General features: G+C 40.6%; 3 protein-coding genes across 4 annotated transcripts; 2 read left to right on the top strand and 1 right to left on the bottom strand.

Annotated features, from left to right (window-relative positions):
- Nucleotides 1-3,062: 3,062 nt before the first annotated feature.
- sars2 (seryl-tRNA synthetase 2, mitochondrial) lies at nucleotides 3,063-12,337 on the top strand. The gene is made up of 16 exons (XM_063016452.1): nucleotides 3,063-3,331; nucleotides 3,426-3,521; nucleotides 5,224-5,253; nucleotides 6,275-6,415; nucleotides 6,695-6,749; nucleotides 7,815-7,878; nucleotides 7,953-8,058; nucleotides 8,313-8,360; nucleotides 8,856-8,964; nucleotides 9,115-9,160; nucleotides 9,252-9,339; nucleotides 9,594-9,706; nucleotides 10,101-10,194; nucleotides 10,710-10,802; nucleotides 10,912-10,977; nucleotides 12,011-12,337. The coding sequence occupies exons 1-16, from the start codon at nucleotides 3,128-3,130 to the stop codon at nucleotides 12,161-12,163; spliced, it is 1,506 nt and encodes a 501-aa protein (XP_062872522.1). The 5' UTR covers nucleotides 3,063-3,127; the 3' UTR covers nucleotides 12,164-12,337.
- Nucleotides 12,338-13,269: 932 nt separating this feature from the next.
- Nucleotides 13,270-18,320, bottom strand: med29 (mediator complex subunit 29). 2 transcript variants are annotated; one of them, XM_063016903.1, is made up of 5 exons: nucleotides 18,054-18,320; nucleotides 16,712-16,770; nucleotides 15,636-15,668; nucleotides 14,182-14,266; nucleotides 13,270-13,678 (listed from the first exon to the last, which is right to left on the bottom strand). In XM_063016903.1, exons 1-5 carry the CDS (start codon nucleotides 18,210-18,212, stop codon nucleotides 13,451-13,453), a joined length of 564 nt encoding a protein of 187 aa, XP_062872973.1. In that variant the 5' UTR covers nucleotides 18,213-18,320; the 3' UTR covers nucleotides 13,270-13,450. The 2 variants fall into 2 exon arrangements, with proteins under 2 accessions (XP_062872973.1, XP_062872972.1); XM_063016902.1 differs by lacking the exon at nucleotides 15,636-15,668.
- A 3,944-nt stretch (nucleotides 18,321-22,264) lies between these two features.
- On the top strand, nucleotides 22,265-24,671 carry rrp8 (ribosomal RNA processing 8). The gene is made up of 3 exons (XM_063016503.1): nucleotides 22,265-23,346; nucleotides 24,325-24,454; nucleotides 24,561-24,671. Exons 1-3 carry the CDS (start codon nucleotides 22,265-22,267, stop codon nucleotides 24,669-24,671), a joined length of 1,323 nt encoding a protein of 440 aa, XP_062872573.1.
- Nucleotides 24,672-25,350: the final 679 nt, after the last annotated feature.

The raw sequence follows: 25,350 nt of genomic DNA, 5'->3' as shown, positions 1-25,350 counted from the left end.
ACACATAATTATTCTAAACTAAACTATTTAAACTACCAAGCTACTAAATTATAATAATAAATACTATATTCGCAGTCGGAGTTTGTGCTCCGACTATTTTCAACCAACCAGATTAAAGAAGGCGGATTAATATCAACCAATCATAGAGCCCGAACGCTGGATGTGACCGGAAAACAGGTATACTTAAAAAAATATTAGTCCTCCACACTATTGGCAGACTTCCGCTTCCTTCATTTAAGAGTCAGCACACTCAAAAATAAAAATCTTCAAATGAATTTTCCTCAACCCGACTGAAACATGAGCATAAAACTATACATTTATACTGACGACTGTGTATACATTCAAAACGTTTATAGAAAAGGCTTGGGAATGTAAAATCACAAACTGGTTAGCCACCATATGCCCAGAATTAAGGTCACAACAAGCTAGCCACAGGTGCTTTTATCTATGAATACATTTACATTTACGGAATTTAGCAGACGCCTTTATCCAAAGCGACTTACATTACAGTTTACAGTCTGAGCAATTGAGGGTTAAGGGCCTTGCTCAAGGGCCCAACAGCAGCAACCTGGCAGTGGTGGGGCTTGAACCAGCAACCTTCTGGTTACTAGTCCAGTATCTTAACCACTAGGCTACGGCTTGCCTAGTTATACTGAAGGCCACAACGTTGTTGTGTAGTTAGTTTCTTCACACAAGGGTCATTATGTAACAACAACAAAAAAGTACATTGTTATCTTTCAATAGAACAATCAGTGTTTTAGTGGCCTTCAGTATAACTGAACTATATACATATTAACTATTTCAAGAGAAGATATTTTAATATAATTAATACATTAAAATTTTAAGGAAAAGTATGCTTTCACTACTCATTTTGTCAACTCTGCACTTTAAGAAAAATGAAAACACACACAACATAGCAATTGAATCACAGCGTTATTATGCAGATAAAAAAGTGTTATGAATACTTTAAACACTTTTGGTCGAATTCCATGTTTGCAAATACTATATTTATGCCATTTTGTAAAAATTAATTTAAACGGTGACATGTCCAATGTTCTTGTATGTCAAAACGAGCAAATAAATTTAAATGCTTCACTAATAATATGTAATATATCACTCATATCTACACTCATATGTCTTTAGTGCAATAAAAAAGTGCAATATGCAAAATATTATTCATATTTTGTAATGTATATATTATATTTCACAATAATATATGTGCATCACTTTTCTAAAGGGAATTTTTAGTTTAAATACAACTACATTATTTTTTTTACTCTGCAAGTTCCTTTGGGATCAGTAAAGTGTTATCTTATCTTAGTTGTATTCTTTCTGTTTCTACCTCCTTTTCATACTGCTGTAACACGTTAATTTACCCTTTTTTTTTTTTTCATTTCCGCCTGTGGTCCCGTCTGGGACATAGGCCGCCGACAAGCTCTCTCCAGGCATCACGATTCCGGGCGAGTCTCTCCAGCTGTCCCCACGTCTTGCCCATCTGCTTGGCGTCTGCATCCAGATCTCGGCGCCAGGTATTTCTAGGCCGTCCTCTCTTCCTCTTCCCTTGGGGGTTCCAGGTGAGGGATTGTTTGGTGATGTTGGATGTAGGTTTGCGGAGGGTGTGGCCAATCCATCGCCAGCGTCTCTGAAGGATGTCTTGGTCAACAGGCTGCTGCTTTGTTCGTTGCCACAGTTCTACATTGCTGATCTTATCGGGCCAGCGGATCTTTATGATCTTCCTGAGGCAGGTGTTAATAAAGACCTGCATTTTCTTCATGGTGGTGACGGTGGTTCTCCAGGTCTCTGCTCCGTAGAGTAATACTGGCTTTACTATGGTGTTGAAGAGCCTGATCTTGGTGGTGGTGCTGATCTCGCTGGATCCCCAGATGTTCTTCAGCTGATGGAAGGCTGTTCGTGCTTTACCGATGCGGGTTCTGACATCTGCATCTGTTCCTCCATGGCTGTCCAGGATGCTGCCGAGATAGGTGAAACTATCCACCTCTTCCAGCGCCTCACCCTGGACTGCGATGGGTGTCTCGTTAGATGCATTTGTCTTGAACACCTTGCTCTTCCCTCTGTTGATACTAAGGCCCAGTCTAGCTGAGTTGTCCACAACGATGCTGGTCTTTTCCTGCATCTGTTGTTGGGTATGGGAGAGGAGAGCCAGGTCATCGGCAAAGTCGAGATCGTCCAACTGCTTCCAAAGTGTCCACTGAATGCCGTTACGCTTCTGGTCTGTAGATGTCTAATTTACCCAAGGTGATCAATAAAATCTGGGCTTTCAAACTGACAAAGTAGTTTTTGGACTGTGGGAGGAAACAGGAGCACCCGGAGGAAACCCACGCAGACACGGGGTGAAAATGCAAACTCCGCACAGAAAGAACCCGGACCGCCCCGCCTGGGGATGCAACCCAGGACCTTCTTGCTGTGAGGTGACAGTGCTACCCACCGAGCCACCGTGTCGCCCTGTAAAATAATATGTAAAATTAAAAAATCATGTCATCATGTTGTTAGTGTACTTTATTTATTTATTTATTTTTCACACTTAGTTACAGTACAGCATGTTCGATCCCCAGGTGGGGCGGTCCGGGTCCTTTCTGTGTGGAGTTTGCATGTTCTCCCCGTGCCTGCGTGGGTTTCCTCCGGGTGCTCCGGTTTCCTCCCACAGTCCAAAGACGTGCAAGTGAGGTGAATTGGAGATACAAAATTGTCCATGACTGTGTTTGATATAAAACTTGTGAACTGATGAACCTTGTGTAATGAGTAACTACTGTTCCTGTCATGAATGTAACCAAAGTGTAAAACATGACGTTAAAATCCTAATAAACAAACAAAACAAACAAACAGTACAGAATTGAAAAAAATAACAGTACAAGGGGTCAGGAGTAAAGTAGGGTTAACGGTTTGGGTCAGACCGGCGTCCGTAGTTTTATTGGCAGTATTTCAAACGGCTCTATACAGACTTTTTAGAAAAATCTATTTTGCTCCCTATATAGTGCACTACTTATTATACTTTACGCCGTTTGGGAGTTTTCCGTTGTGCAATAGCTAACTGGAGTAAAACATGGCGTCCTCTGTCAGTAAAGTGACACGCTTTTGCTCCTTCTTCCCGGCTGCAGTAAGACATCATATGTGTAACAACAGAAACGTGTTTTATCGCTCCTGTTCATCCGGTCATGTTCGCCTCAAATCAAGTCTTTATGAACACATTAAAGAGGGTTACAGTGATAAACCCGACCTCGATATGCAGAGGATCTGTCAGCACACTGAGCAGGTGATCTCAGAGCTGGAGAACAGGAAAGGAGATCTGAGAGCAGCTGATGTTAGAGATATTGTAAGATCTGTTTAATTGTCTTGTCATGACCTTCACATAAATGCTGCATCATTATGATTTATTGTGATAACGGTGATAACTGAATTCTGTTTAGATCTCAACGTGGAAGCAGCTGCAGGTGGTCAGAAAGGAAATACAGCAGTTTGAGGAACAGAAGAAAATGATCAGTGAGAAAGTTCGGACTCTTGTGGTCAGTATTTTAAAAGCTATATGTAGGGATCAGATCAGCATGATTAAACACTTATAAAGAGAGGTGTGTGTTCTTACTTTGATAGGTTGACCAGGTCATGTAATCACTATTCAGAATCATGTGTCATGTGGGTTTCCTCCCACAGTCTAAAGATATGCAAGTGAGGTGAATTGGAGATACAAAATTGTCCATGACTGTGTTCAATATAACTTTGTGTAAACAGTAACTACCGTTCCTGTCATGAATGTAACCAAAGTGTAAAACATGATGTCAAAATCCTAATAAACAAACAAACAAACAATTCAGAATCATGTCATCACTATTCAGAATCATGTCATCACTATTATGAATCATGTCATCACTATTCAGAATCATGTCATCACTATTCAGAATCATGTCATCACTATTCAGAATCATGTCATCACTATTATGAATCATGTCATCACTATTCAGAATCATGTCATCACTATTCAGAATCATGTCATCACTTTTCACTATTCAGAATCATGTCATCACTATTATGAATCATGTCATCACTATTATGAATCATGTCATCACTATTCAGAATCATGTCATCACTTTTCACTATTCAGAATCATGTCATCACTATTCAGAATCATGTCATCACTATTCAGAATCACAAGAATCATGTAATCACTTCAGAATCATGTCATCACTATTCAGAATCATAAGAATCATGTCATCACTATTCAGAATCATGTCATCACTATTCAGAATCATGTCATCACTATTCAGAATCATGTCATCACTATTAAGAATCATGTCATCACTATTAAGAATCATGTCATCACTATTCAGAATCATGTCATCACTGTTCAGAATCATGTCGTCACTATTCAGAATCATGTCATCACTGTTCAGAATCATGTCATCACTATTCAGAATCATGTCATCACTATTCAGAATCATGTCATCACTATTCAGAATCATGTCATCACTATTCAGAATCATGTCGTCACTATTCAGAATCATGTCATCACTATTCAGAATCATGTCATCACTATTCAGAATCATGTCATCACTATTAAGAATCATGTCATCACTATTAAGAATCATAAGAATCATAACATCACTATTCAGAATCATGTCATCACTATTAAGAATCATGTCATCACTATTCACTATTAAGAATCATGTCATCACTATTCAGAATCATGTCATCACTATTCAGAATCATGTCATCACTATTAAGAATCATGTCATCACTATTAAGAATCATAAGAATCATAACATCACTATTCAGAATCATGTCATCACTATTAAGAATCATGTCATCACTATTCACTATTAAGAATCATGTCATCACTATTCACTATTCAGAATCATGTCATCACTATTAAGAATCATGTCATCACTATTCACTATTCAGAATCATGTAATCACTATTAAGAATCATGTCATCACTATTCACTATTCAGAATCATGTCATCACTATTCACTATTCAGAATCATGTCATCACTATTAAGAATCATGTCATCACTATTCACTATTAAGAATCATGTCATCACTATTCACTATTCAGAATCATGTCATCACTATTAAGAATCATGTCATCACTATTCACTATTCAGAATCATGTCATCACTATTAAGAATCATGTCATCACTATTCAGAATCATGTAATCTAATCATTTCTGTAAATCTGGTGAGTCTGATTTGTATGTTTCTGTTTTTTTACAGGAGCAGCATGACAAAAAAGTTCTATCAGGTGTAAGTTTTATGTCATACACCACGTATTCATTAGTACATTTCTTGCAATACATTCAGAAAAGCTGGGATGGAGACATGCTTACCACTGGGTTGCATTTCTTGATGGCAATGGTTTTTGTGTTGTACAGTAGATAACCTCTCAAAGCCATGTGACTATATTTATTAGAGTAGCATGACGGTTTGTTCTGCAATGATGTCTAGGCCTCAGATTTTTCTCCCAATCTGTTCGCACCCAATTATTCGATTGCATTACGCTTCCTCTCCACCGATGCTGATCCCCACTCCTGATTTAGGAGAGCAAGACTGACACACGCCTCCTCCGACACATGTGCAGTAGCCGATTGCATCTTTTCACCTGCACAAGGCGAGGTTCATATGCGGATCAGCTTTGTGTTGTGTGGAGAGCCACACCCTGATCAACGCACTATCCCTCGACTCTTTGCAGGCACCATCAAACAGCCAGCAGAGGTCATAATTGCATCAGTTATGAGGTCACGGCTACGACTCGCACCCTGTATGAACAACAGCCAATTGTTGTTTGTGTAGGCAGAGCTGAGTTTCGAACCCTCCTCTCTCAGAGCTCAGAGCTGAGTTTCGAACCATTTAATTTAAATGCCAGCTCTGGTGTGCTAGCGTGTTTTACCGCTGTGCCACCTGAGTGGCGAAAGGTCACACATTTAACAGTAGTTTCTAGCGTTGCCCTACACAAACTTAGATGTCTCAGAATTCCCTGAATCTTTTCACAATATTATGTACGGCTAGTGGTAAAATACCTAAATTATTTGTAATTCTTATCTCACGTGTTACCATTTAATCTGCTTGTTGTGGAATGTTTTAAAACAGCAGACCAGCTAAATGATATTTTCTTTAATAAAATATCAAAGAATTCACAGCTGTTCCACCATTAACCCTATTTATATGGACACAGAAATTACTAATAAGAAATTGGTGGCTCACTCCACAAAGCTAAATGTCATTATAGAACCTTCTTCTTCTGCTTCTGTGCCCTTCCATCTTCCAGCTAAAGGAATATGGCTTAGCGAGAGAGGAGGGCAGAGAGATCAGAGCGAGGTTGAGTCAGCTTTACCCACAGCAGACTGACCTGGAGCAGCAGCTTTTTTGCCGAGCTCTGAGGCTTCCTAACAAAACACATCCAGATGTGGTAAGAATTCACCTGATCAGTAATCTAACACTAATATTCACCATTCATACCAATCAAACACCATCTCTGGTTGTCAAACACTAATATTCACCATGCAATGCATAAATTGATCATAAAAATTGAAAACCATGGCAGTGGTGGCTGAGTGTCTGGTTCAAGCCTCACCTGGTTCAAGTTGCCACTGTTGGGCTCCTGTGAAAGGCCCAATATAATATAATGTATTATACTTAGTCACAATTGGATAAAAACACTGATATATTTTTACTGCTTCTTTTTTAGCCCATTGGAGATGAGAGCCAGGCGAGGGTGGTCGAACTAGTTGGACAGAAAGCAGGTATGGAATTTGTTCAGCTTGTTATTATCACTAAATTTGCATATCGCAGTGGGAAGAGACCCCATCTGACCTTCTCTCCATCACACTCTGCAAATCGTGTTTGTGTGGACGCCCGGCCAGTTGTGGCTAGGCCAAGATTCGAACACACTAGTCTGAATAGTTGTTTCAGTTCATTAACATATTAGAAGTACAAGCTCATATTTAGTTAAATGCTTCTAAATGGTAATTAAAAAAAAAAAAAAAAAAATACACTGATGACCCAAAACATAAGGACCACCCCCCAAACATGTGCATAAGAATGTCTAGTTGAGGTCAGATGATTTGGTTCAAGTATTACCGAGACATCAATAAGTGCTCAAAGGCAGCCATGGTGAGTGCCCACTGACAGTGGTCTTAGGAGGGACAAGCCAGGTTGTTGGGCGGCCAGGACTCTGATGCCAGAGGACATGAAGACTATGATGTTAGGTACGGACCAACAGAAGGGCTACTGTGGCTCAAACTGGAGATCATTTTAATACTGTGTCACAACACACACGCCATCAAACCCTTCTGTGTATGGGGCTGCCTAGTCGCTGGCCGATCAGAGTGCCCATGCCACTCCTGTTCACCACTGAGAGCTGACTCAACTGGCCCAATAAATCCTGTTTTCTATAAGATCATGTGAATGGCTGAACACATGTGGATCGTTTACCCTTGGAACAGATGGCATCCTTTAGATGTCTTGAGTTGATGCCACGGTGGATCAGAGCTCTTCCGACAGCATGTTAGGAGGGAGAGTGGTCATAAAACCAAAAACCAGTGTACAGTACTTTTGACGTTGTACACTGTATGGCCAAAAGAATGTGGATGCCTGACTTTAAGCTTGTTAAGTCATGAAATTATTAAATCATCGTCATTAATATGGTGTTCCACTTTTCACATGATATCGGTCTTTAATGAGTGCAATGAGTGTAAAATACTGTTATTTATTTGTGAGAGGTCTCATTTCTATAGGATTTAGATTCTGTTGCTAACATGCTCACCGTCATTAATAATTCTTATCCTATGGAATTGCCTCTATCACAGAGTTCGGCTTCAAACCCAAAGGCCACCTTGAAATAGGGGAAAGTCTGGACATCATCCGGCAAAGGTAAGGTAAGATTAGGTATTTTTAACTGACCTTTTTTGTTCTTCTTTGCTCTTATTCTGGTCTGTATTTTTTAGGCGCCTCGCTCATGTATCAGGTCATAGGTCGTACTATCTGAGAGGAGCAGGGGCTAGACTTCAAACCGCACTACAGAATTTTGCACTGGACCTCCTCCAGAAAAAGGTCAGTGTGGCCTCTCTGTGTGTGTGTCTTCATTTTTTTAATTCACACTATATGTCTAAAAGTATATGGACACCTGTATTAAGCTTGTTGGTCATTCAGACATTTCTAAACCAGGATGAGAGCCAGAGAGCATGGGTGGTAGGGAGAGCATGCTGGAACAGGAAAGTTGGTGCTCATGGATTTGGAATGTGAATAAGTGTCTGTATACTTATGACCATATAGTGTAGTTTTAATTTGTCATTTGTCATTAACAGGGTTTTATCCAGATGGTTGTTCCAGACATGCTGAAAAGTGTTGTGTTTGTAAGTACCTCACGACTATGACTGAGAAGCACATACAGCACCATACTGGTTTAGCATTCACACCCTGGCACATAATATAGCCAAAAGACACATTGGACACCCTGTCTACTTATTCAGGACAGGTGTATTCGCTACTTCAATTGCTGCAATCGATATAATCGTATAGTGTTCCAACATGACTGTTCCCCTGTGCACAAAACCAGGTCCATTCAGAGATGCTCCAATGAGTCGAAATGAATTAAAACCATAAATTCGATTCAGGCTTTTTGTCCAACATCAATTCCTTTGACTGACTGGGCACAAATTTCCACAGACACCCTTAACAATTTTGTCAGTGGTAGACCAACCCTATTTTACAGGCAATGTTTATGGCCCTCCACAAACTGTTGCCACAAAATTAAAAGCATATCATTAATCTGACACACCAGCGCATTATATCACATGCATCACATGTTAACCCACAGTGATCGTTTTACTTTGTGCTTATTTGCTCAGGAAGGTTGTGGGATGCAGCCTCACGCTCACCGCTCGCAGGTTTACTCTCTGGATTCAAACCGCTTCCCCGACCTTAATCTCGCCGGCACGGGAGAAGTCGGTATAGCAGGTAAGTATTTTTAGAAATATCACATGGGTGATTATTTTTAAAGATTGCAATTTTTAATGCTTAGCACATTGTAGTATAATGTGTCCCATTAATTTGTGCTTGTTGTGTAATAGAAAATAATTAAAATGTTTTCTTGATGCCACCTTTAAGGATATTTTATGGACCACGCTGTAAATTTGAAAGACATGCCTGTCAGGTAAGAAAATTAAAATACGTTGTATTTGATGGGTTAAAAGAAATTGAAAAACTGTGTCAAGCAGACAACTTGTGTGTGATGTACTTTGAAGGACAATGTGCAGTAGCACCTGTTACAGAGCAGAAACCGATACCGGCAGAGAGACATGGGGACTCTACAGGGTTCATCACTTCAACAAGGTAACGAACAGACATCTGACCGTGAGCTTGACGGACACACCATTGTAAAAGCATGGCTATTAATGTGGATGCTTTCAACATGATTTTGAAAAGTGTGGACCAGGGTAAAATAAAATTTGGACCAGTTAGTGAGAAGAGCATTTGTTAGGTCAGGTAGAAGTGCTGGCTTGCAATTAACATATATTTGTATCTGATTTTAGTAGACTGTGATAACTCTGATTTATTTAAGCTGGGTCATGTCCTATTTCACACAGGTGGAGATGTTCGGTGTAACAGCAGATGACACTGGAGAGGAGAGTTCACAGCTGTTGGATGAGTTTGTATCATTGCAGAAGGAGATTTTCTCCTCCCTCAAGCTTCATTTCAGGTCTGAGACCCCAGACTTTGCTAAGAATGTCAGACACCAAAGACACAGTGAAAGACAAAGACTAAAGAAACCCTCACCCAAGATAATACAGAAATGATCCTCAAATTCTTTAATAATACAAGACCAATAAAACTAACATTTCAGGTCTGTAATGGGATGAGTGAAGAAGAACTGAACTAACAAACCTTTATGAAGCAGCCAAAACACAATTTATTATGTTTATTTTAGTTTTCTTATAAATTAAGATTTTACACTTAAAATCCACACACATTCTGCTGTGCTCTTATAAGTAAAGACAGTTTAAGCTAGATATGCTGAGGTATACTGATATTTTTATACTATGATAAATAATGTTATAAAAAATAAGCCTAACATGTTATTATTTCCTCCGCAGGGTTTTAGACATGCCAACTCAAGAGCTGGGAGCACCAGCCTTCAGAAAGTATGATATCGAAGCATGGATGCCAGGCCGCGGAAGATATGGCGAGGTCAGCAAATCAATCAAATCATTTATTCATTCAAATAAGATGAAATGATGAAAGTAAAACACACTGACTGAGCACTTTATTAGGTGCACATATGTGATATTGATAATTTTGTAAGCTACACCTACCATGGGATGAACTTTATGGGTATACAATTACTATTGTAGCCCATCTTTGTCACCCTCTGCACCCCATTTATCATCAGGACTGAGCCACTGACCAGTGGTGGAACATTCTCAGTGCTGCAATAACACCAACATGGTAATGACATTAAGTGTGCTGTACTGGTGTGAGAGTATCATGTGCAGCAGTGTTGTTGGGGGATTATATATCCAATCTTCATAATCCAAAGGTGTATTGATCTTCTCAAGTCTCACCTGAAAATGCCCATATCTACAGTTAGGAGTAATAATTAGAAGGGTCCAATCAACTGGAACTGTGATGAACTTGTGTGTATGCAGCAAAAATAGTAAAAAATTGAAATATTGTGCTGTTTTGTTTCTTGAATTAATATTCAGATCTCCAGCGCATCAAACTGCACAGACTACCAAAGCCGACGGCTTAATGTCCTGTACGAAGGAAACGATGGCAGTCTGAAGTACGCTCACACTGTGAGTAACGTCATTGCATTGTTACTAATTTATTTAGTCAATATCAAGACTAGAATTAGCTAATAATGGCCTGGTGCTAATAACCAGCAATTTGTTTTTGTCACTGCAGGTAAACGCTACAGCATGTGCTATTCCTCGCACCATTATTGCCATTTTGGAGACTCATCAGACAAAGGTGAGGATGGAAAAAGGGCCTTTCCTGCTCCAGCATTACTGCACTTTTGTGTGCAAGGTCCATAAAGAACAGTGGCGGCTGCTGGTCTTTCAAAGAGGGGAAGCTCATTGTCGGCTTACATCATAAAATGTGTCAATTTATTTATACATAAATTCTGCCTTCCGTTCCTTTTCAAGAAAATGGCCTGAAATGGGTTGCAGCAGTTTGTCTTTCGACTTCACTCGCAAAATCCGTGATGGGACTGAAGCTCCCAGTGATTAAGTGACGTGTAGATCTCAAAATAGCTGTCAATCAAAACGGGATTCAGCCTTTCGACTGATCCTCCAATCATCTTGCAGAAGCTCCTTGTCCAGACCCGCCCACAGCTCCATTCACCCCCAGAGACGCTCAGCGTCCGGGGGCGGGACAAAATCGTGGCATTTATCCAATGACCGGCGAGTTTTGAAGCAATTAAAAAAAAAAAACGTTCCATGCAGTCCCGTTGAAGTGAATAGACGCTTAGCTTCTACGGGCAAATGCATTGACGCTCCAGGAATGTATGAGAAGTCAACAAAATCGAGTCATTCGATTTGTGATAAGTAGCTGATTCTGAACAAACTCGTCTTCGAGACGAATGTGTTCCAACGCATTTGTAGTCAATGAAATGTTAACACAACTGTACATATTTGACCATTTAATTTTTGACATTTTAGGGGAAGCTGAGCTTCCCTTGCAGTCTTAGAGAAATTGCCACTGATAAAGACCTGGTTTGCCAGTGATTTGGTGTGGAGCAAACACCAGTGTCCTACCTAGAGCCCAGTCAGTGCCTGACCTCAATCAGTGCTCTTCTGACCAAACAGACACTTTTCTAGTTTTGCTTTTCTTGAGAAGTCAGGCCAACAAGTTCATAGCCAGGTCTCCACATAGATATGACCATATAATGTATTTTAACTAAAGTAAATTAGTTCATTTGATTATTATGAACACAAAAGTACACAGTAAGAGAACATCAGTCCGGCTCCAGAACAATAATCCATTTTCTGTTTTCTTTCAGGAGGGAACGGTACGTGTTCCAGAGGTCTTGCAGCCGTACCTCGGCTTGGAGGTGATCGAAAAGCCCAAATGCACTCCCCTTAAATACATCGGACCAAATCAACCCAACCGTCCATCTCTCTCCATATCTGAAAGCTCCCAAAACTCCCAATGATGTCCAAATCCACAGTGGAACTCTTAAATGTCATAATAAGTCATTTTTTGAATCAGGTAGTTCTGATCCACATAGCTAAACAGATAGCTCAATATGAACTGTGTCACTGCTGCCTTACCTGAGTAATGTGTGGTCATTCAATAAAGAAATGTATTTACTGCAAACATGGGAAAACACAGTTGTCATTGTCGATCATAGGGAATCTTCTCGGGCTGAACTTAGTTGTCGTCGCTTTCGAACCAGCACAACGTTGTGCTAAAAACACTAAATAGCAAAAGGTATGTCAACACCCCTTATAATGATTACGCTTTGGCGGTTTAACCGCACCTGTAGCAAACAAGTATGTAATACATTATTCTTCCAACCTTTCTAAACAACTTTGGGATTAACTGGAACATTGAATCATTTGGCAGACACTTATATCCTTTTATCAGCTAAGTAGAGCCACATGCTGATTGCAAGCCAAGACTTCTTGTCCAACATTAATGCCTAATCTCTGCCTGTTGTTTAGACTGAATAGGCACAAATTCCCACAAACACCAACATCTTGCCAAAAGCTTTTACCGAAGAGCCATCTACACAATACTATGTGGTTTAGGATGCAGCGCTTACATTATGTGTAATTTGTAACCATTAAAAACTTGAAGCGACTTACAACTTAGACAGTATAGATTGCAAGCAGTTGAGAGTCTTGCTAAAGAGCACAACAGTGGCAAGCTGGCAAATGTGGGGCTTGAACCAACTACCTTCCGATTACTGGTCCTATACCCTAACCACTGAGCTACCTCTCAAGTCATATCCGAATAATGTGCTAGTTTCGGGCTCCAGTTGGACAAGGTTGCCTGTGAAGGAGGGGTTTAGAGGTGAGGTTTTGATGGAACCACAGGATGTACTGTTTCTCAACCCACCCAAGTGGCCTGCTTCAGTATGCTTGGGCTCCAGTCAACAAAGGGAGCCCAAAGTACTCGCTTGGCAATGGAAATAACCACTAAATATGTTATCACTGATTAAAAAATGTAGCAGCCAGTGGAGTACTGTGCAGTGGACAAGTGGGATTAGATGTTACACTAAGGCAACAGACTAACAGAAAAAAATGATTGTCAACGTTTGTCTTGAAAACAGTATCACAATTTAATTATGAATTGTTCCAAATAATATGTACATGTTTTATTTCCAAAAAGGTTCACATATCGACATTTTAAATTGTTTGTATGTACAAAAAACACTTCTAATCCTGAGACAGTCCATAATGAAGATGAAGCAAAGATGAACACAAATCAAGAACCTTCAGAGAATGCCCTGTGGCTGACCCTTTCCTGCGATCTTCTTGGAGCACTCGAGCAGCGCGTTGTGGATGTCTTTAGCGCAGGATATCTGAGATTTGATCATGCTGAGATACTGAGAGTATGACAGAGCCTCGTTTTGTACTGTCTCGGGTTTGGTTGCTGTGGGTACCAGATTTGGAGAGTGTTTGGCGCTATCGATGCTCTGAGAAAGGCATTCGTGGGCCAGACGCTGCAGGAAACACAGAGCAAAAACCCAGATTAGTCTTTTTTTCACTACGTACCTCGGGTACTATGCTGTTTTATTGTAATATCCTAAAAAATCAGATACTATGCATGGAATTATTTTAAACTATACCTGGGTGGACAAAACAGTTTGTTCATTTTTAAGGTGCTAATGAGAAGTCAAGCCACCATTTACCTTCAGGACAGATTTAATGCTTTTCTGATAGCCTATAAAGAGATGTTCCTGAATCTAAATCCACCCCTTCCCCCCAAAGGACTATGCATTTCAGATGGGCATCATGTTGGTCACATGGCCTAACAGGTTTTCTGCTTCTCCCACAGCTTGTGTTCAAAATTGGACCCTGTTTAAGCCACTTTTAGTCCCTCCCCCAACAGACACAGCCAATAGTGTGTTCATGTAAGCACTCAAGATCTCAGCACTGGTGGGCTAGCATCTTTTACCAGAGCACAAATCATTGAAAAACCTTTAATGGTGACTAAAGTTTTTACCAGACAGAGCTCCAGTTGATCACAGAGGGCGTAGAACTCTTCTAAACTCTTGTCAAAACGTTGAACTGTAGTGTCGCTGTTCTTTCTGGAACGAGAAATCAAGAAAATCCATACGTAACTAAGTTAATGAAAAATAAGGACATAGTTTTGCTTTAATGGGTGTCCATGCATAAACAAAATAAATTAATCAGGATATTCTGGGTCAGCGTGGAACAAATACAGCTACTACAACAGGAAATACCCCTTATAGATTAAAAATTCCAGTTACAGTAAAATGAAGAGAGAGCACATGGATGGAAGAAATTTATTATTTTACCCATTTTTGGGTTCAAGCTGGGCCCCAATGACAGTTTTAAGGATGCAAAATCCCACATGTACCCCTTCTAGTGCATGCTCAGAACACACTGTTGGCCTAAACATTCACGAACAGCTAAACATATACTGTATGGCCAAAAGTATGTGGACACTACTTCTTATTATAAGGTTCAGGTGTGTCAGCCAGCCACACCCATTTCTAACAGGTGTAGACAAAAAGAAGGGCACAGTGCATAATCACATGGTTTGATATGTTTGGTGTTGCCCACACAAAGCCCTGACCTGAAACACAAATGAGCACCTTTGGAATGAATTGGAATGTTGATTGTAAGCCAGGCATCCTTCTGGTCCAACATCAGTGACTGACCATGTCCTAGTGTTGCTTTCAGGGACAGTTTGGAACTCGGTAATTGAGTCATGCATTCAAGAAATTCAATTTCTTTCCTATCCCATGGGATTAGGTGGCTTACTGCTTGGAGGCTGAACTGTTGTTGCTTTTAAACATTTCCACCTTATGACCAAAAGCATGTGGACACCCAACAATGAGCACCTGACTATGACCCCCCTTGCAGCTATAACAGGCCTCTATGGCCTTACACAATATTGTGGAAAATTCTGTGGGACTTGGTGGCCATATGGTCAAAACAGCATTTGTGACTAATGTTGTGTGGAAAGACTTAGCTCCCAGTCAACTTACTAATTAATTTCAAAAGTGTTTAATAATTGACTTCAGGGCAGTGTGCAGGACATTGGAGTTCCTCCACCCTTAACTAATCAAACCATGCTTTTACTTGCCTTCCTTTGCACACAGGAGGACAGTCATGCTAAGAACATGACATTTATACAGTACTTATATAACAATCAATTCTACATACTTAGCAATAGCTATGACTAACACCTAAACTTAATTAGATGGGGTGTCCACATAATTTGTGCCATAAATTCTACAACAAGTCTGTGACTTAGGAAAGCTTTACAAATACAAGCCATGAGAAAGAGGTGCATATGTGATGAGCTTGGTTTTGGTTTCATCACTGGACTTTCAACACAGACTACCACAAATGGGGACATCAACACAATAAGCACTGATGGACTTTGGGACAAGTTTACAATTGCTGTTGAAATCCCCGACTACTTACCTCGGTGAGAGTGGATTTTCCGCCCTCACTGTGCTAAAACGAAGTACAGACATAGACTTGATGATGAGATCAGCTTTAGACTAAACATATTATTAAAATGTGGGCACAGACATCATAATAAATGGTTGATTGCAAATTAGTGTCTAAATAAACTCGAGGACGCACTTTATTCCTGTAAAAAGACTTAGAAAACAAAAAAATCAAAACGTCATCAAGTATGTAAAATCACTTTTTTAATAAATAGATTGTAATGGTATCTGTAATACTGGGAAACTGTCAGAGTTTATAATTGTAATTTCTTTTGTTAGGGTATTTTTTGTCTTTTAGATTCCCAATCTAGTAATCCCCCCCCCCCCCGAGAAGAACCGCAAACTAGCACCTACCCTCTCCTAGACATGTGGCAGTCACTGGCTACTTCTTTACACTTGCCAGCAGTGGATTCTCACAGAGCTATACAGAGAGTCACACTATGCTCTATGTTATTTTTCCACCACTCATGCTGGCTCGAACAGACAGCAAGGGATCACATCTTTGCAGCAGCAATCAGTAGAAACCCTATCTGACCTTTCCTCCCTCAGGTATGGCCACTGGTGAGCTAGCAAATTAGATGGTTGTGCCACCCAAGTGCCCATTAACTTTATTTACTTATATTTATTAACTTATCTATATTAGTTGGCAGTTCAAACAATAAAAAGCTTAGTAAAATTTGTCCACAACAAAATGTTAGTGACTGTAAACTCACATACACTATATGACCAAATGTATGTAGACACTATATCCACTTCTCAAAACCATGGGAATTAGTATTGGGGTTAAATCCCCATTTGAAGCTGTAACAGCATTCCTACTCACTAAACTCATCAAACCATGTCTTTATGGACCTTGCTTTGTGCACAGGGGCACAGTTATTAGTTCTTTAATATAATTAATTATACACCTCTTAATAATGGGTGTCACCAAAACACCTGAATTCATTAATAAGGAGGAATATCTACATACTTTTGGGCATATATTGTATTTGGTAAATGTATAAGCAAGCAAGTTTGTATGGATAAAACGAAGTAATTTATACTTACATTCCGTTATCAATTCCAGAATTGTGTACGAAGTTTTGTGAAGCAATACTCATGACATTCTGAAACAAATGCAAAAAAAAAAATTGGTCAAAATCATTGACAGCACTCTCAACATCAGAGTTCCCTACAATTCACTTTTATTTTGTATTCATTATATCAATATTATAGCCTAGTTGGTAGAGTGTTGTGTTATCAAGTGATAGGTTGTGGATTGGAATCCTGGCTCTACCCTGCAGCCACTGTTGAGCCCTTGAGCAAGGCCCTTAATTCGCTCGGTTCCAGGGGCACCGTACAATGGCTGACCCTGCAATCTGACCACATAATTTAACTGTACTGTACTTACACAGATCAACCATAACATTCTACACTCACTGTTCATTTTATCAGCTCCACTTACCATATAGGAGCACTTAGTAGTTCTACAATTACTGACTGTAGTCCATCTGTTTCTCTGCGTGCTTTGTTACCCCCCTTTCATGCTGTTCTTCAATGGTCAGGACCACCACAGAGCAGCTATTATTTGGGTGGTGGATCATTCTCAGCACTGCAGTGACACTGACATGGTGGTGGTGTGTTAGTGTGTGTTGTGCTGGTATGAGTGGATCAGACACAGCAGCGCTGATGAAGTTTTTAAACACCTCACTGTCACTGCTGGACTGAGAATAGTCCACCAACCAAAAATATTCAGCCAACAGCGCCCCGTGGGCAGCGTCCTGTGACCACTGATGAAGGTCTAGAAGATGACCGACTCAAACAGCAGCAATAGATGAGCGATCGTCTCTGACTTTACATCTACAAAATGGACCAACTAGGTAGGAGTATTTAAAAACTCCAGCAGCGCTGCTGTCTGATCCACTCATACCAGCACAACACACACTAACACACCACCACCATGTCAGTGTCACTGCAGTGCTGAGAATGATCCACCTGGATAAACTTCTGTGAGCAATAGGTAAAACATGGAAAATAGGGTAAATAAAATTGCAAAACATCACTGTATTCACTTTTTATATATAAATAACATCTAAACATCACTGATCTTAAAACAATGCACTGAATGCATGCTTTCAATGTATATAGGTCAACATATGGTGTACGGATTACCGTGAGGCCATCTTAAACGCTGTATAGGAATAAATGTTACAAGATTTAACTATTGAAACCAAACAGGACTCGGAACACACCCAACACCAGCCCTTAGGATTTGGGTTTGGTTCTATTATTTGAAACGTATGGTTGCATTAGCGTACAGTATAGTGTACAGGGGAGTGTGCGGAACACTGTGACATGACTTCAAATAATAAAACAAGAAGCAGGGAAATAAATAACATGGTAAACATACCTGTAAGCTTTCTTTTAACTGTGGGATGAGCATTTTAAATCGATGAACAGGGTCGAAGTCTTGCTGCTGGCTGAGCTGTTGTGCTTGTTGCTGTTGTTGTTGCAGTACAGATTGAGGGTTTGCTGAAGCAGCCTGCTGTTGGTGCTGCTGAGACGCCATTACTGTTCCAAGCTCCAATAAGCTCCAATAAACAGAACAACAGAAACCAAACGACTTCTCTTTCTCTTTCTCTCTCTTATTTCTTTCTGCTTCGTTGTTCGGCTTGTGCCTTCTTCTTCTTTTTCTTCGAAGTTCGGCTGTAGAACATTTATATCAACTGCATCACCTACTGGTTTGTTGGGCAATGACAGTTACAGCCTACATGTGGAGAATAGGGGTGATCGGCTCTATTCAAATATCAAAAGTATCGATCGATACCAACGTTGGTATTGGAATCGGATCGATACTAGTCGATACTTTTACTTTTTCTCCGCTACATTCAGCACGTTTTTCCTGTTTCATAAGAAAGTAGAGACCATACTTCTCTGTTATAGTTGACTCCACTCCAGACCTTGCTCATGTGGACCAACTTACTTTTATTTTCAGGTTTGTTAATAATGACGGACATGTAGTTGAGCGTTTTCTAGCTTTTGAGCCTATTGAAAACCATAGTGGGGACAGTTTGGCAGAGTGTGTCGTTGCTATGGTGGAGAATCTGGGCCTAGACTTATCCAACTGTAGGGGCCAGTCATATGATAATGCAAGTAACATGTCGGGAAAGTACAATGGAGTCCAAGCTCATCTTAAACAAAGAAACCCTTTGATTTGTTATGTCCGCTGTGCAGCACATTCGCTGAATTTAGTTGGTGTCAATGCTGTTGACAGTAGCCCAGAAGCTGGACGTTTTTTTGACTTTGTACAGGCAATGTACACATTTTGTGCATCATCTACACACAGGTGGGGAAAGGTTTTCCGTGATACTGATATCAAACTCACACTGAAATCACTGTCAGGTACTCGATGGAGCGCACGAGCTGAGTCAACTAAGGCTCTTTGGAAATATTATGCACAACTGAGAGAGGCATTGAATGATATGTCTAAAGATATGGAGGAGAAATGTGTAACTCGAAGTGAAGCCTCTGCACTCTGTGACAAATTGGACACGTTGGCGATGGCCTTCATGGCATACTTCTGGGACACAATACTACAGAGGTTCCAAGCCACAAGCCTGCAGCTGCAGAAGCATGATATTGACATATGTACAGCTACACAACTTCTCTTGTCTTTACGAGACTTTGTGGCGGCACAGAGAGATAACTTTGAGGTGTTTGAAGGGGCAGCTTTAAATGTCACCACTGCTGTCTCCCAAGAGCACAGGCATGACCTCCAGCGTACAAAGAAGCGCAAAATTATGTCTGATGATAGTGCAGAGCCAGGTGTAGCATTTAACGGAAAGGACAAGTTTCGGATCGAAACTTTCAATGTTGTCATTGACAAACTTGTGTCCTGTCTCAACCACCGTTTGAATGCATACACACACTTAACTGAGCTATTTGATGTTCTTTTCATGCCTGACGATATGTCCAACAGTGAGCTCACTTTAAAGGCTAACTCACTCGCTGCAGCATATCCTTCAGATCTGAACATGAGCCTGGCAGATGAATTGATACAATACAAATCATTCATAACAGAAAAAGAAAAATGTCCTAGTAAAATGCTCAAAACCATGATCAATTTAAATTTACAGTCAACCTTTCCAAATGTCTACATAGCACTTAGACTTTTTTTTTACTGTGCCTATCACAAATTGTGAAGGGGAGCGTTCATTCTCCAAACTGGCTCGTATTAAGAATGAACTCAGGATTAGGATGCGCCAAAACCGCCTGAACTCACTGTCACTTCTGGCCATTGAATCAGATTTGGTCAGACAGCTTAATTTTGATGAATTATTGGATGACTTTGCAAGAAAGAAGAGTAGAAAGAAACTTATATAAAATAGATTCTTGTGTTAGGGTTAGTTATTGACAGGTTGTTTAATGTATTAATTTATGTTTTTGGAGGGGGTGGGGGGCGCGGGGTGGAGGTGGTGGGGTGGGGTCCTGGGCAACTCTTTGCCCAGGGGCCCAGACTATCCTTAATCCGTCCTTGCAGGGGCCCAGACTATCCTTAATCCGTCCTTGCCTACATGAAGGTAAATAAGCTGTTTTTATAAGTAAAAAGTATTGGTATTAGTATCAGCGATACTGGTCCTGTATTTACTTGGTAACGAATCGATACCAAATTTTGCAGTATTGCACACCACTAGTGGAAAAGGTTTGATTCCTTTCTGATTCTCTCTGTGATTAAATAAGTTTTACAACTTGAATGATATCTGGTAGTGGAATTGACAAAATGGGGTACAGAAACAGATGTTCTAGCCAGATGTTATCGTCCTAATAAAGTGTTCGGTAAGTGTAGTGTGTACACTCGCAGTGTGTATGTGAGTCAGTTAAAGGAACTTCCGATAGGTGGCAGTATGAGCTCCATATTTCTATTCACTGTTACCTGAAGAAACGAGTGTTCTGACCCGGATGTAAACACTTCCCACGTGTTGTCCCCGTGTAAGCAGATTCAACATTTCATTCCAAGTTAAATTAAAATCTAAATTCGATTTATTTCATGTATTAAGTGTAAATCGAGTTCATTAAAGTCAGGATCGTTACAGTGTTCCAGGTTTGAGAGAAGGTCAGTTGTCTATTTTGTTAAAGCAAGTGTTATTATAATGATGATTAGCAGTTATGTGTGTGTGCCAGTTTAGTGGATTAATGTTGCGTTCACTGACACTCTGATTTACTGTATGATTGATTCTTCAGGTTGTTGCTGTGCTTGCTGACATGTTTGCAGAAGAGGAGTGGACTGATGGAGTATTAGCTGAACAGACCTGTCCTGTCGTGATTCCTGAACCACGTACCAAGAAGGTATTACTTAGTCACAATCACTAGTGCCTTTGGTATGGTACACATGGTAAAGGATCTGACACTTTTCCTTTATACAGAATATCTCCAGATCTATCAGATTCTTACCCTCACACGAGTTGACTCTCTAGGGTTCTTGTCAGAACACTGCAAGGTTTGAACTTCCTGACTGAGGCAGCTAGTTTTTGGTTTAGTATGCACTGGTGCTTGATGAAATCCATAATACCGTGCTCTCAAACAGGTAGCCCATGGTCTTTAGATGAAAGACAGATGGACAAGATCACAGATCCACCACCATGCTTCACAGTAGCCCTCCAAAGAACTTCTGGTTATTTAAGTGGCATGTGATTGTAGTTTAAAAGACGCCCTTAATCAAGACCTTACTAATGTCGGCAATTTCTCAGTTGTGATTTCTTAATATTAATTAGCCTTTGAAACATCATCCTTTCTCTACATAGATACCACGCAGATACCAGGCAGATTCTTAACATGTCCTGTTGTGTTATACAGCTTATATTGCCCTCTTAGTGGAAATGGTGCAATTTGTCTCCAAATGTTTTCTTGTTTTCTAACTTCAACTGGGTGTCACCAATATTTAACTAGTAAAACATGGTCATGACTGCCCTTTTAAATGATCCTAATCATTTAGTTGAAACATAAAATATGAATAATATACTTACGTTAAAAGTTCACTCAGAACAATCTTTAAGGGTGCCAACAAGAGACATTAAATATTCAAATTTCTCATCATTACAGTTTTAATGGAAGATAGATAAATCTTGTTTTCATTGGTGTCAACATTGTTGGAGGGGACTAAGTCGATTTTGTAATAAAGAGGTGTGTCCATATACATTTGGCTATACAGAGTATTTTATTTATATTGTATAAGCAGAGCAAATGTTTTTTTGCCTGCACTTTTTGATGACCTATACAACATAATGAGAAAACCAGGCCTTACCCCAGTTACAGGGCGGCACGGTGGCTAAGTGGGTAGCACTGTCACCTCACAGCAAGAGGGTCCTGGGTTCGAACCCCAGGTGGGGCGGTCTGGGTCCTTTCTGTGGGTCCGTGTGGGTTTCCTCTGGGTGCTCCGGTTTCCTCCCCCAGTCCAAAGACATGCAAGTGAGGTGAATTGGAGACACTAAATTGTCCATGACTGTTCGATATGAATCTTGTGTAATGAGTAACTATCGTTCCTGTCATGAATGTAACACACATGTTCAGAGTTTTGTGTATTTTTATGAAGTTTGCATCACTGTTCTATAACTAAACATCTACATGTCTGCATTTATTTTCCCCAACCAGCACAAGCCAATCAGCAAGCACTGCCTTAAGCGAACCCTCCAGACGTTAGGCTCAGTTCCAGACTGGGAGAGTGTAAAGCCTGTTGAAGGCAGCGACGGAGAACATGAAGAGTCCTCTGCTCACTCTCCAAAGAAGAAGAAGAGAAGGACCAAAAAACGGAAGAAAGTCTCAGGTACGGGAGCCGAAGACGAGCAGAATGTGGAGGAAAGAGAAGCGGAGGTGCTGAAAACGCCTGTAAAAAAGAGACGAGTGAAACCGAAACAGAAACAACAGGACAAGGAAGGAAACGAAGAAGCAAAGAAGTCAGAGGAGGGCAGTAGCGCAGCAGAAGATCCATCGGTGAAAACGTTGACTCGACAGCAGTGGAAGAACAAAATAAAGAGCAAAAGACGGTGTAAGAATAAATTCCTCAACGATGCAGACAAGGTCACAGAGGAAAGTGTAAAGCAGAAGTCAGGGCCGGTTCTTGGCCTGTCAGAACTACAGAAAGTGCAGAATGATCAGCCCCATGAGAGAATTGCCTCAAGAGAGGTGGGTGATATTGTTAAACCTTTTAATAAACACAAATCTAAAAAGTTCAAAGCTGTAACTAATGGCAGTAACCAGACAAAACAAACAGAACCCAAAACAAACCCACACAATCAGTGTGAAAAACAAAAACCAGTCAAAACAGGTCCAAATCCAAACCTTCAGCTCAAGGCAAATAAATTACGGCGTATTTTAAACACCCATGCCACCAGCACCAAGAATAATTCAACACAGGAAGATGAAGTGCAGGATTTAATACAGCCGAATACCGATGAGGAGGAGGTAGAGGAAGAGAAAGGTGTCACTGATCGCTCCAGCGCTTTAAGGTCACGAATGGAAAAACGGTTAGAGTCGGCTCGATTCCGCTACATCAACGAACTGCTTTACACTTCGACGAGCGGAGAAGCCAAGCGCATGTTCAAGCAGGACCCTGATGCCATCGGGATCTACCACAAAGGCTACACGGCACAAGTCAAATACTGGCCTGCAAACCCGGTCGACTCTATTATTGCCTTTATTCAGAAAAAGTGAGTAGATTTTTATGTTAATTTCTCTTCTTTTGCTTGTTAAACTACTATCTATCTATCACTGTCCATTTTATCAGCTCCACTTACCATATAGAAGCACTTTGTAGTACTACAATTACTGACTGTAGTCCATCTGTTTCTCTGCATGCTTTGTTAGCCCCCTTTCACCCTGTTCTTCAATGGTCAGGACCCCCACAGGACCACCACAGAGCAGGTATTATTTGGGTGGTGGATCATTCTCAGCACTGCAGTGACACTGACATGGTGGTGGTGTGTTAGTGTGTGTTGTGCTGGTATGAGTGGATCAGACACAGTAGCGCTGCTGGAGTTTTTAAATACCGTGTCCACTCACTGTCCACTCTATTAGACACTCCTACTTAGTTGGTTCACCTTGTAGATGTAAAGTCAGAGACGATCGCTTATCTATTGCTGCTGTTTGAGTAATCATCTTCTAGACCTTCATCAGTGGTCACTGGACGCTGCCTACAGGGCGCTGTTGGCTGGATATTTTTGGTTGGTGGACTATTCTCAGTCCAGCAGTGACAGTGAGGTGTTTAAAAACTCCATCAGCGCCGCTGCGTCTTATCCACTCGTATCAGCACAACACACACTAACACACCACCACCATGGTCAGTGTCACTGCAGTGCTGAGAATGATCCACCACCCAAATAATACCTGCTCTGTGGTGGTCCTGACCATTGAAGAACAGCATTAAGGGGGCTAACAAAGCATGTAGTGAAACAGATGGACTACAGTCAGTAATTGTAGAACTACAAAGTGCTTCTATATGGTAAGTGGAGCTGATAAAATGGACAGTGAGTGTAGAAACAAGGAGGTGGTTTTAATGTTATGGCTGATCGGTCTATCTATCTATCCATCTCCATTCTGTATCTTTAATGAGCTGTTTTGTTGTTCCAGTCTGAGCAGAGTAACTGAAGTAATCGGGGGTTGTGTTTTGTTTTGTTTAATTCCATCAGACCATCATCCTTGGTCGTAGCCGACTTCGGTTGTGGAGACTGTAAGATTGCACGAAGTGTGAAGAACAAAGTGCACTGCTTCGATCTGGCTCCTGTCTGTGACCTGGTCACTGTCTGTGATATGGCTAATGTAAGTACTTCATCTTATGATGTCTTAATATCGTTTGCAAACAGTATTCACAGTAAATAATCATCTTGTTGCAGCACAGGTAACTATTGTTATTGGTTCTTTACAGGTGTTGCTTCCGGATTCCTCCGTGGACATTGCAGTGTTCTGTCTGTCTCTTATGGGCACCAATCTTACTGACTTTTTGGCTGAGGCAAACAGAGTCCTGGTGATGGGGTAAATTTAATGTCTGATTATGTCTGATTGCTTTGTGAAACTCTCCCAATCTTATGTATTTTTTTTGTCTATTGTTGCAGAGGTATTCTTAAAATCGCAGAAGTTGCCAGCAGGTTTGAGGATATTCGCCAGTTTACTGGAGTTTTATCACGTCTGGGCTTTAAGTTAGTCAGTAAGGTAAGATTACACTCAACCTGCACATTAATTACTTTATTATGTGATTTGATTTTGCTGGATTGCTGTTTATGTTTATAAGTGCAGTCATGCAAACTAGAGGGAATAATAAGCAATGAACTACAATAGGTGGATTTTGCTTTAAATAAAGTCAGTTAAGTCCACTCATGTGGCGCAGCGGTAAAACATGCTAGCACACCAGAGCTGACATCTCGAACTCGTCATTTCGAATCTCAGCTCTGCTATCCGGTAGGCTGGATGCCTACAGAACAACGATTGGCTTGTTGTTCATTCAGGGCGGGTGCCAGAAGGGGATTCCTGAGTGTGTCTCTCCATATACACAAAGCTGATCAGCATGTCACAATTATTCAACCCCCCATAATATACCTAAAGATGGGTCATAGAATGATTAAACCATTGTGGGTTTTGAAAAAGGACATGATTGGCTGTGTCTAAGGCGAGGGATTGTCCTTGAATTGGTACAGTCTAGTGAAACCTAAATCAAGAAG

This window comes from Trichomycterus rosablanca, chromosome 20, assembly GCF_030014385.1.
Source record: "Trichomycterus rosablanca isolate fTriRos1 chromosome 20, fTriRos1.hap1, whole genome shotgun sequence".
NCBI classification, from domain to species: domain Eukaryota; kingdom Metazoa; phylum Chordata; class Actinopteri; order Siluriformes; family Trichomycteridae; genus Trichomycterus; species Trichomycterus rosablanca.
Note: the sequence above shows the minus strand (reverse complement) of the source record. Positions and strands in the feature narration are given on the sequence as shown.

Bases quoted from the DNA above. Each gene is read 5' to 3' on its own strand.
- rrp8 (XM_063016503.1), top strand. From the start codon at position 22,265: ATGTCTGCATTTATTTTCCCCAACCAGCACAAGCCAATCAGCAAGCAC. The intron at 23,347-24,324 runs GTGAGTAGATTT...TAATTCCATCAG, and splicing joins ATTGCCTTTATTCAGAAAAA to ACCATCATCCTTGGTCGTAG. The intron at 24,455-24,560 runs GTAAGTACTTCA...GGTTCTTTACAG, and splicing joins CTGTCTGTGATATGGCTAAT to GTGTTGCTTCCGGATTCCTC.
- med29 (XM_063016903.1), bottom strand. From the start codon at position 18,212: ATGGCGTCTCAGCAGCACCAACAGCAGGCTGCTTCAGCAAACCCTCAA. The intron at 16,771-18,053 runs GTATGTTTACCA...CATTTGTTTCAG, and splicing joins AGTTAAAAGAAAGCTTACAG to AATGTCATGAGTATTGCTTC. The intron at 15,669-16,711 runs GTAAGTATAAAT...ACTTCGTTTTAG, and splicing joins TCTGGAATTGATAACGGAAT to CACAGTGAGGGCGGAAAATC.
- sars2 (XM_063016452.1), top strand. From the start codon at position 3,128: ATGTGTAACAACAGAAACGTGTTTTATCGCTCCTGTTCATCCGGTCAT. The intron at 6,750-7,814 runs GTATGGAATTTG...CCTCTATCACAG, and splicing joins ACTAGTTGGACAGAAAGCAG to AGTTCGGCTTCAAACCCAAA. The intron at 7,879-7,952 runs GTAAGGTAAGAT...TGTATTTTTTAG, and splicing joins CTGGACATCATCCGGCAAAG to GCGCCTCGCTCATGTATCAG.